Raw genomic sequence first — 12500 nt, forward strand, 5'->3', positions numbered from 1 at the left:
CCCTGACCGTGCCCCTTCCCCTCTTCAGCGTGGGAACCAATCAGAGCTTCCAGGAGAACCACAGCTTCAGTTTCTCCGCCCACTACTCCCATGGCATCACGGCGGCCATTTACCACCCTGGACACCGGTGAGTTAAAACCCCACAAAGATATTCAATTATTAAGTCATTCAGTGCGAGACTTGTTTCTGGCTGTGTGGTCCCACTGACAGGATTTTGCGATTTTCTTACCTTTTCAAGTAGTCACAGAATATGTATCTCCAGTATGATTGATCCCCTGATGGTTGCTAATCACTGAGGTGACTCAGGTGTGGTTTAACGAATGTCGACGAGGTCATTGTGACCTTGTTGACATTTGTTGTCCGCCTTTGAAAATAGCATGTTTCACTCAAAAATACATAGTGAAACACAGGAAAAAAGGGATTTTTTTTTTTCCGTTTTTAACAGGGAAGTGAATGGAGCAGTAAATCTTTGGATCGCGTTATCTCCTGGTTCTTTGTGAAAAACAGGGGAAAAAATTATATATATAAATAATATATTTTTTATTTTTTAAGATACGTCAAAAGACGTCATTGGGACTGTGGGCTTACTAAAAAACAGCGGTCAAAAGACGTCATTGGCACAGAATGCGTTAAAGATACTCCATCCCAAGTGGAGCCACTAGGGGCGACATGGTGCACAAAAAAAAAGTGCTATAGATCCCACGAGAGTGTGTTTCTGGGACAGAGAAAGGTCGATAATAAAGTTGATTTTCTCCCGATTTGACTCTCTGAAAAAAGTCTCTTTGGAATGTGGTATAATGGAATGTTCCATTAACACCACTTCAGTTAGATAACTCACGAATAGATTGAACCAACATAATAGAACAAATAGATTGAACCAATATTATAGAATCAATGAGAATACAAGTGTGGATGTAATATTTCATCTTGGCGTTCAGGCTCTGCTATATTTTCCTCCCTGCTCAGCACAATTAAGACAACCATCATTAAGCATTAAGAGCAGGGAGACAGATATATAATAACAACCCCCCCCATGGGGAACAGAACCAATAGCAGAGCCCACTGGTGGTGCTGGGGTGGTGGTGGTGGGAGCAAACGCTGCATGACAACAACCAGAACACACAAAGCGGAAGGAACGCAGATTTAGGTGAGCTTAAGTAACCCGCCCGATTGGTCAGCTGATTGCCACGTCAGTGTATGACGTATGGGTCTTGCATGACGCTGTATACAGCCACATAGAAATGAGCATGCATGTAACCTCTCGAGTGTATGCTGCCTGAACTAACCTCGCAAGCTACGTATCACTAGTGGTCCATGGAACACCGGGTGAGAAATAGCGACTATATGGAACCAACCTCCAGCTAGTCTGGCTTAGCCAGAGGATCACAGATTCACCGCCTACACATGGATTAAAGTTCTCATTCGACACGACTGATTTAACGTCTTCATAAGATTAAAGAGTATAAGAACGGATCAAACTAGCAATAGAGTTTTTCTCTCTCTCTCTCTTCACTGACATTTCCCAACTATTAATAATAATAATAATAACTTGTATTTATATAGCGCCTTTCAGAAACCCAAGGACGCTTTACAGTACACACAATAAACACATTAATTGCCAAAAGCTTGAGTAAATAAGTGTCTCTATTCGTCACCACTGCAAATAAACCGTCTCCGTTCGTTATTCACATCCGCTAATCCAGTGGTTCTCAAACTTTTTCATGCCAAGGACCCCCTAATTGACACTTATTACCCCGCGGACCCCCATTTGAAAAGATAAGCCAGGGACCCCAATAAGAGAAGGTTTTTACGGCTCTCTAGCAGTGATTCTCAACCATTTTAATTTCAAGGACCCCCAGTTTGACATGCATTAGGGTACGGACCCCCATTTAATGGCATTTATACCTCTGGGACCCCAATTCACATTGTAAAACCAATGTTAATTTAACTCTGAGAGTGTACAAATGGAACCAAATGGACCCGTTAGGGTCCATTTGGTTCCATTTGTACACTCTCAGAGTTACAGACCCATAAGGGTCCATTTGGTTCCTGTCCATCATCTAGCTGGGGACCCCCTCAAGTACCCCTGGGGGTCCCCGGACCCCACTTTGAGAACCAATGCGCTAGTCAGCTTCTGCTGCTGCTGCTGCTGCTTCCGCATGTGATCACGTGAGGTGAAATGGCGCGAGGCGCTGCGTTCCGGCAACCCTGACAATCAAAATAGAATCCTGTAGTGCAGGGGTCTTCAACAGGGGGTCCGGGACCCCTAGGGGGTCCTCGGAGCTACTATAGGGGGTCCGCCAAATCTTTGTGTGATATGATTTCGTTTTTTTACATTAACCACTTGAACCCTAGAATTCCTTTTCTGAGGGGAACATTAGCAGAAAATAGCAGATCTACAAGCTCTCAACTAGATCGGCTATTTTTGGCAAAGAGGCTATAGGTGTAGAGGGAAAAAAGAGCAGACCAAGTAAAAAAAAACAACTTTAATTTGAAACACAATTTTATACAATATAGAGGAGGTCCCTGCTTCATCTCTCTCTCAGCTAGGGGGTCCTTGGCCTGAAAACATTGAAGACCCCTGCTATAGTGTGTGTGATGACCGGCAACGGTTCCGGTAGGAGACACAAAGAGTCTCCTTTGTGTCTCCTACCGGAACCGCTGCCTACCGGTCCACTGGTCATCAAATTATTGTCTTAGGAATGAGACAAAAACTAAAAAATGTCCATGAATTCAGGTCTCCACAGAGTGACTAATACATAGAAAACTAGAAAAAGTGCTCATCGGAGCACAGGTCTCCGCCAGGTCAGGTAGGTTATTGTGGCCTCCTGGTGGCGCTATAACAGGCCAACGTGAAATGGGTGGCATTTCTTCCTCTGCCTAGTGGGAATGAGCGTGTGAAATTTCACGGAAATCGCAAGCTGCGTTCATGATTTGAGGCATTTAGTTCTAAACGGACCAATCCTGCAAACTTTGGAAGCCAGCCTTAGCCAATGAGGATGGAATATGGAAAATCGGACAGATCCGGGTTGATCACGTGACTATAGAGATACTGTGTACCGATTTGCATGACGTTTGGATAAAATCTGTAGGAGTAATATCAAATAAATGGCTTTTGCACAAATAACAGGCCCATGTGAAAAAATTGGGGGAGAGGTTCTGTATTGGCATCCAGGGAGTGTGTGTGTGCACAGTTTCGCAGCGACCGGGCCAACGGTGCCGGAGATTAGCTGGTCACAGACGGACAGGGGGTAAAACATACTCTCGCCATTTGTGTAATTTTTTTTGTCCCTAAAAAAGTACTGCTATCCCTTTACAATCGTGTAGTGTGTGCCTGTTTAACCCATTGAGACCTGAAGTCGATTCTACATGTCTCCTAAATCCCAACAGTATTCTGAAAAACATGTTTCTATATCAGTGGTGCTCAATCTTTTTCATGTCAAGGACCCCCAAAATTATATGTATTTGGCCGCGGCCCCCCATCAACATATTTTGTTCCAGGGACCCCCAGAAGCAAAGATTTGAGTTAAAAATGTTCGCTTTAAAATATATATATTCAAAGATTTGCACACATTTTCACGATTTTTTAATAGCCCAAAGTGTAAAATAATGCTTTTTAGCTCAAATCTAAAAATGGCACAGTTCCAGGTCTTAATGGGTTAAGAGAAACTGAAGCTGTATGTGTGTTTAAGATAATCTGATGAGATAATCTGATGAGATAATCTTATAAGATTATCTTCTAGTGTGTGATGACACCAGATTAACAATCCTTTATGTTTGACTGTGAGTCCATCTTCACCACTCCATCCACATGTTATACATGTTTCTGCCAGCAGGGGGCCCTGTTGATCTATGGAACAGTGTGTTGCTGTTTGTGTTCTTAGCCAGGAGACCAACATCTGAGACACACCATCACATTATTACTCTGTCTGTGTGTGTGTGTGTGTGTGTGTGTGTGTGTGTGTGTGTGTGTGTGTCTCTCTCAGGCTGCTGCTGATTGGAGGATGTGAGTCAGGTGATGACAGTGCGTCCAGAGCGTCTCGTTGTGGCATCACAGCATGGAGGTCACTGTCGGGGTCACCCTACTACAAACATGTGACCAGTTTCCAGGACGATGTCACCGGGGTGAGGACACACACACACACACACACACACACACACACACACACACACACACACACACACACACGCAGGCGCACGCAGGGGCGGCCTTATCCCATTAATACCTGGAACTGTCATTTTTTAGATTTGAGCTAAAAAGCATTATTTTACACTTTGGGCTATTCAAAAATAGCAGATATACAAGCTCGTAGCGCGGCACTCGGTGCCGCGCTATGAGCTTGTAGATCTGCTATTTTTGAAAAATCGTGAAAATTTGTGCAAATCTTTGAATATATATATTTTTAAAGCGAACATTTTTAACTCAAATCTTTGTTTCTGGGGGGTCCCTGGAACAAGATATTTTGATGGGGGTCCGCAGCCAAATACATATCATTTTGGGGGTCCTTGACATGAAAAAGATTGAGCACCACTGATATAGAAACATACGTTTTTCAGAAAACTGTTGAGATTTAGGAGACATGTAGAATCGGCTTCAGGTCTCAATGGGTTAAGAAATTGTGGACTGAAGTTGGTTTGCTTCCATAATGACGCAATAATTTGAACTAAATTAATTAGACTATTTGCACTTCCATCATGGACAGACAGCTAAAACAACTCACTCACATGATTCACTTGAGCTGATTCCTGATTTAATCAGATCTACATCCTCTTCTTGCATGAAATTCTTATTCTCTATCAATTACACACCCCATGAAGACTTGAATTCATTTACATTTTTTGTTTTCGCATTCCTGAGCCAATAATGTGATTACCGGTGGAAAGATGCACCTTTTTTCAGTAAAAACATGAATCAGTCAATCAAAACACGTACGCACGCATACATGCATGCGCATACTGTAGACAACACACGCACGCACGCACGCACGCACGCACGCACGCACGCACGCACGCACGCACGCACGCACGCACGCACGCACGCACGCACACGCACACTCACACTCACACTCACACTCACACACACACACACACACACACACACACACACACACAATGTGTTTCAAAGTGGATACATGTTCACACAGACACACACAATTACACCATTGTTCTCCTGTGTGTGTGTGTGTGTGTGTGTGTGTGTGTGTGTGTGTGTGTGTGTGTGTGTGTGTGTGTGTGTGTGTGTGTGTGTGTGTGTGTGTGTGTGTGTGTGTGTGTGTGTGTTAGTCTCAGAAGAGAGGATTCTTCAGGCTGCCCAGCCTCAGGCTTTTCTCCAGACAAGGAGATGAACAGGTACGTCTGTCTGTCTGTCTGCCTGTCTGTCTGCCTGTCTGCCTGTCTCTTTCTCTGAGTGTCTCTCTCTCTCTGGATTGAATGTAATATTCAGTGTTGTATCAGGCTGCTACACATTCTGCTGACAGCCTTGAGCATTCAGCTCTCTCACCTCTCAGTGAGATGGATTATAGCACAGGCTCTTGAACGTGTTTTTCAGGCGAAGGACCCCTTAGCTGAGGGAAAGAAAGATGAAGCAGGGACCCCCCACTACATGTTGTATAAAATTGTGTTGCAGATCAAACTTTTCAATAGATTTCACAGATAGATTAGACCCTCTAGAGAAAATGTGATTATGCGATCGCAGAATTAAAATGTGATTATGCGATCGCAGAATTAAAATGTGATTATGCGATCGCAGAATTAAAATGTGATTATGCGATCACGGAATTAAAATGTGATTATGCGATCGCAGAATTAAAATGTGATTATGTGAAAACAGCCGATCTACAAGCTCACAACGCCTCGCAGCGCGAGGCGTTGTGAGCTTGTAGATCGGCTGTTTTCGTGGCTAATTGTTCCCTGTCACACAAAGATTTTGGCGGACCCCCTGTAGTAACTCTGAGGACCCCCGGCCTGGATGGTCCGAACCCCCTGTTGAAGACCCCTGGATTATAGGGGTTAATATATGTGTGTGTGTGTGTGTGTGCAGGACGGTGTCTTCCGGTTCAGTCTCAGTCCTGACGGCAGCCTGCTGGCTGTCATTCACTTCTCTGGTCGTCTGTCTTTGTGGGAAATCCCCTCCCTCAAACAGAGAGCCACCTGGAGCCAAGAACTACAGGTGTGTGTGTGTGTGTGTGTGTGTGTGTGTGTGTGTGTGTGTGTGTGTGTGTGTGTGTGTGTGTGCGCGCGTGCGTGTGCGTGCCACTTTTAGGGTTTGCTTTTCCCTGAAGGGTTTAGCTGGTTTGTTTGAGTTTGAGTGTTCTACTTCACCAGTGGTCTGTGTGTGAGTGTGTTTGTGCATAATCCTCCACGTCCTGTACGTACACATTGTTTTCATCCAAGCAAGCATGGTGTGTGCATACTATATATACACATACAAGGGTAATGGCATAATCTCTCTCTCTCTCCACCTGGCAGCCAGGATTTGAGGAGATCAACCCAGAGTGGAATGCTTCGCTGGAGAAAAGGAAGAAAATAAAAGGTGGGATGTTTGGGGTCCGGAGGGGAGGGGCATATCTCTTTAACTGACACTGCCAGTGATTTTTTGAGTGTTTTTACTGACCTTTGAAAAATCATAGAATATTTATCTCCAGTATGATCGACCCCCCGATCGCTTTAAAAGACGTGTCCGAGTCTCCTAGAATTGGCAGTCTGCACCTTAGCAAAATATGACGAGAAATCTCGTCATTGGCAGTCAAACGGTTAAGAACGGCTGATTTGTTGTTGCTGCTGACACAAGCAATGACATCATCCCATTAAATGATCGCTGATGGGCCTTAAACCTTTATATTCATATATTTGTTTCTCAAGTGATTCATTTGTGAGCACACAAAGACTTGGCTTGGCCAAAACACAATAAAATGTTTTTTGGCCCTAAAAAAAAATATTTTTTTAAAACCGTTAGTGTTATAACCGGTTGCCGATTTCTTAAAGGTTAGGCCATCCCTACACATCACACATATTATGTGGCAATCATACCTCAGACTAAATCATTGTTTATCTTCCCCCCACCCCCCACTAACAGAAAAAGAACAGTACTACCCGCTGTATTTTTGTATTGTATTGTTGCGTTGCGTTGTATCATTGTGTTTTTCTCCCCCCCCGCAAACAGTACTACCCGCTAGGCCTGTCAAAAAAAATCGATTCATGAATAAATCGCGATTCTTAACACATTGAACGCCAGACGCGTAGATCTACGCGAACCGATTTAAAGCCGCAGTGTGCCAGTCGCGTAGATCTACGCGACTCGCATTTCCCATGTTAAATCGAAAAAGTGCACTTTCCGGAATTTTTTTCGACCCATTTCCGGTTCCGGGGCCGACCGGAAACGGAATAATACTGGTTCCGTTTTTTTCGCTCGCATCCGTTTCCTGTCTAGGCATCAGCTTAGAATCGATTTATCTCCCTTGTGGTTTTCCTCACCGCATCGTCCTGTCTAACGTTCTCGCATGTAACTTCAAAATGGAGGCACGGATCGGCTCGCAGTTTTTTGTTTTTGTTTTTCACGGATCCCGTGTTTGTGTCGAACCAAATGAACGCGGATTTTAAACGGATTTAGCGGGGGCTATGACGACATGAAAACAACAAAAAAACAACAAAAAGAGCTTGGCACTGGTAGGTACATTATGAGATTAACCTCTGGCGTTCTTAATGCCACGATTTTAAAAATCGATTCAAAATATTAAAATCGATTTTTAGATTTTTTGTTTTTTTTTATAAGTTAGTACCTTTTTCACTGGCAATTTGTCTGAAATCAATGTCAGAAAGACTGCCTCACATGATCTGGCTGCATTGAAGTGTATGATTCAACTTTTCATGGTTTATATTATATTAAAATGTTCTAGTATTATTAAAGCAAAGTGATTTGGGGTAGAAAATCGCAATAAATCGCAGAATCGAATATCAATTAATCGCAGAATCGCAATTTTAATCGAACACGATCGGCACCCTAGGAATCGATTTTGAATCGAATCGTGAGGTAAGTGAATCGTGACACCCCTACTACCCACTGCATTATTGTGTTGTGTTGTAACACTGTGTGTTTCTACCCCCCCCCAACAGAAAAGGAGCAGTACTACCCCCTGGCGGATGTGAGCTGGTGGAGCGACAGTGCTCTCATCCTGGCCCGCTGCTCCGGCTCTCTGACCGTCTCGTCCGTCAGGACGCTACGCAACCTGCTGGGCAAGTCCTGTGAGTGGTTCGAGCCCGCACCCCGTCTCACCGCCGCACACGACGGAGGCTTCCTCAGCCTGGAGGTACACACACACACACACACACACACACACACACACACACACACACACACACACTCACACACACACACACACACACACACACACACACTCACACTCACACTCACACTCACACTCACACTCACACTCACACACACACACACACACACACACACACACACAGGGGTTCAACAACAGTGCGCCTGTCTCTGTTTGTGTGTGTGTGTGTGTGTGTGTGTGTGTGTGTGTGTGTGTGTTTTGGCCAATGGTGTAAAGTAACTAAGTACATTTATTCAAGTACTGTACCTGGGTACAATTTTGAGGTATTTTTTACTATCCTGGAGTATTTCCAATTTTCAGTACTTTTACTTCTACTCCACTACATCTCAGAGGCAAATATTGTACTTTTACTCCACTACAATTATTTGAGAACTACTTGTTATTAGTTACTTTGCTGATATAATTTGTTATATTATAAAACACACATTAACCACTTCAGCCCTATTTTATACATCGGCTCATATATGGCTGACATTGAGTCCTTGGTTCCATGACCATTCGTGGCCCATCGTACCTGAGCCTTGTAGATCGGTTATTTTCAGCATGCAACCAAGTGTAAAACCAGCCATTGCGACGCCTCCAAGGCACCGCCAAACATACATTTTAGTCGACTAAATCAACTGTAGATTTAGTCGACTAAAACTAGAATAACAGTAAAACATTTCAGATGACTAAAATATGACTAAAACTAAATAGAATTTGATTCAAAAGACTAAAAGTGAATCAAAATGTGCTGACAAAATCAACAGCAGTGTAGGGAGTTGTTTGTGTTTAGTATGCATGTAATTATGCCACTGCAGGTGTTCTGCGTGCGTGCGTGTGTTTGTGTGTGTGTGTGTACTTCATGTGCACCCCTTTGTTTCCTTAGTGTGCCTGTGTGTGTGTGTGTGTGTGTTCGGTGTGTGTTCGGCTATTTGAAAATAGCCGATCTACAAGCTCACAACACGTTGCGATGCGACGTGTTGTGAGCTTGTAGATCTGCTATTTTCAAAAGATTAGTATATTTTAGACATTGTAAAATGGGACATTCTGCATAATGAGTACTTTTGTGTGTGTGTGTGTGTGTGTGTGTGTGTGTGTGTGTGTCTGTGTGTGTGTGTGTGTGTGTGTGTGTGTGTGTGTGTGTGTGTGTGCACCCCTTTGTTTCCCTAGTGTGCCTCCACGCGTGCACGTGTGTGTGTGTGTGTGTGTGTGTGTGTGTGTGTGTGTGTGTGTGTGTGTGTGTGCGTGCGTGCTATCTCAACTATTGCCTGGCAGAGATAATGGCACAAAAAGCGTGTGATGATGACATATTTATCCCCCTTTCCTTATCCTCCATAAAGAGGCTTATATCTCCTTAAATCCACACTTCTCTTTTCTTTCTTTATTTCTATCTGATTTGTGTTAAAAAAAAGAGGTGTGATGGAGGAGAGAGAGAGGGCTGGAGGGAGAGAGACACTGTGAGACAGTGTGATGGAGGAGAGAGAGGGCTGGAGGGAGAGAGACAGTGAAGTGAGATACGACTGACATGTTGAGGAAAGGTTTCATCAGCCACTCTCTACATGGAGTCTAAACACTGTGTGTGTGTGTGTGTGTGTGTGTGTGTGTGTGTGTGTGTGTGTGTGTGTGTGTGTGTGTGGTGCAATCCATACATTTATTTTTCGTTATTATTTTTATAACACAACTAGGGGCTCTACGATTGATCGCCCCACCGATACCTATCGGCCAATTTCGACTCCAAATGACTCGATCGCTGATTGACCAAATCTCCTGGTTGCACAATCTGGTCTTTATGATTTCTTGTTTAAATTAAGAGAGGTTACTTATTTCATAAGAGCAGTGTTTGTGGTGTTCGGACACAAGTAAAGACCATTCTTAATAGTGTCCTTCTTAACTCATTGAGTACCATTGACGTGTTTCACGTGTTTTACCGCAATGGCGCAACGTGCCAATGACGTGTTTGATGTGTTTTTGAAAAAAAAAAAAAAAATAAGAACCCAAGAAATCATCATTTGAAGATTTGCTGCTCCATTCACTTCTATTCTTGTTTAACTTATTACTGGAAAAGGCTGTATGTCGGCTCCTGAGCACTTTTTCAACGAGGTCCAATGACCTCGTTGACATTTGTGAAACCACACAGTGCAACCCTCAGTGATTAGCACCCATCAGGGGATCGATTATACTGGAGATAAATATTCTGTGACTACTTGAAAAAGTAATAAGAAAATTGAAAAATTGCTGGCACAGTTCGCAATTATTATTTTTATTTAATTGGCACTGAATGAGTTAAACACTCTCTCTCTGGTCAACTTCAGCTCTGATGGGGCCTCAGTCCTCTTTCTGTTCACACTATTGTTCATATTTAGTGTTGGCACAGCAGGCAAATCTGTATGGCAAGGCTAGTTGGCTAAAACACACACTAAGGGCAAAGTGAACCTTAACGAGGAGTACAAGAGTCTTGAGCTTGTAGATCATATATGGGCAACTAGCGGCTCGGGGGCCACATGCGGCCCCCACCTTCACTAATTAATATCAGAACACTGATATATTATTGATTTCAGCTGTTACAATTCCAAACATGCAAACATGACCCGCTTTAATTACTTCAGTCTATATTAGTAGCTTAATGACTAGTATTACAATTCTAGTGTCTTTCTTATTTCCAATGTAATTGTATTTAAGTTAAAAAAAATGTCAACATTAGTAACTAAATGTATTTGAAATGAAATAAAAAACGTACTCTTCATGATTCTAATTAAAAAAATTACAAAACAAAATCAGGATTCCAATTCAAAAATAGCAAAAATAGCAGATCTACAAGCTCAAAACGCGTCGCAGTACTGCAGATTTGCAGCTTTGTGTTGTTGTGCTTGTGATGCAGACAATGCACCGCTGTGTGTGTGTGTGTGTGTGTGTGTGTGTGTGTGTGTATGTGTGTGTGTGTGTGTGTGTGTGTGTGTGTGTGTGTGTGTGTGTGTGTGTGTGTGTGTGTGTGTGTGTGTGTGTGTGTGTGTGTGTGTGTGTGTGTGTGTGTGTGTGTGTGTGTGTGTGTGCGTGTGTGTGTGTGTGTGTGTACTTTGATAACGGCTTGTATAAAGGCAGTGTTTAGATACAGAAGCACAAAGGAAGCTGTGTGTGCGTGGGTTCCTCAGTGATTATGACGCTAAACGCTTCACAGGTGCTTCAGTGTTTCATAACATCTGACTGAGAAACCCTGTTTCCCTCTGAGCATTAACCCATTAAGACCTGGAACTGTGTCATTTTTAGATTTGAGCTAAAAAGCATCATTTTACACTTTGGGCTATTCAAAAATAGCAGATCTACAAGCTCATAGCGCGGCACCGAGTGCCGCGCTATGAGCTTGTAGATCTGCTATTTTTGAAACATCGTGAAAATGTGTGCAAATCTTCTGAATATATATATTTTTAAAAGCGAACATTTTTAACTCAAATCTTTGCCTCTGGGGGGTCCCTGGAACAACATATTTTGATTGGGGTCCGTGGCCAAATACTTATCATTTTGGGGGTCCTTGACATGAAAAAGATTGAGCACCACTGATATAGAAACATACGTTTTTCAGAAAACTGTTGGGATTCAGGAGACATGTAGAATCGGCTTCAGGTCTCAATGGGTTAAAATGACAAACACTGTTCTCTCTGGAGGAGACATGAATACTGAATAAATACTAAACTATACTGTGAGATATATATATATATATATATACATACTGCTTATCCTGTTTATTGTCACCCACTCATACAGTACTGTACAAGCAGTGAAATGTTGGTGTTGGTCTGTTTCTGCAGACTGTGCTGACAATAACAATATATAACAAACAAGATAATGATACTGGATATAAAAATAACTGGAAAGGTGTGCTCCTCTGAGAGCAGATCTCCACCAGGCAGGGCTGTGTCAGTCCGTGGGGTTCAGCTGTCAGGACACATGGAAGCTGCGAGAAATAGAGCCTGTTTATTGAGACGCACGTCCAAACCCGTATTCATGTGGGCAGAAGTGACTAAAACTATGACAAATAGTGTCCGTCGACTACCTTTTTTTCACTGACGAAAACCAAATAAAATATAAGCTATGATGCCAATTTCGTCAACAAATAAAACCTAGACTAAAATGTTAGTGAGGGACTATAGTGGAGAAGAGATCCAGTAGAACTAAAAGACA

At 42.9% G+C, this 12500-nt stretch overlaps 1 protein-coding gene across 1 annotated transcript in view; it reads left to right on the forward strand.

Annotated features, from left to right (window-relative positions):
* nbas (NBAS subunit of NRZ tethering complex) overlaps positions 1 to 12500 on the forward strand; it is a 250929-nt gene that overhangs the window by 35377 nt on the left and 203052 nt on the right. Inside the window, 6 exon segments of the mRNA XM_084082265.1 lie at positions 29 to 127; positions 3987 to 4125; positions 5284 to 5349; positions 6041 to 6169; positions 6469 to 6532; positions 8113 to 8306. Coding sequence (XP_083938391.1) covers positions 29 to 127; positions 3987 to 4125; positions 5284 to 5349; positions 6041 to 6169; positions 6469 to 6532; positions 8113 to 8306 — 691 coding nt within the window.

Source organism: Gymnoscopelus microlampas (genome assembly GCF_963454915.1).
Source record: "Gymnoscopelus microlampas genome assembly, chromosome: 16".
In the NCBI taxonomy this organism is placed as follows: domain Eukaryota; kingdom Metazoa; phylum Chordata; class Actinopteri; order Myctophiformes; family Myctophidae; genus Gymnoscopelus; species Gymnoscopelus microlampas.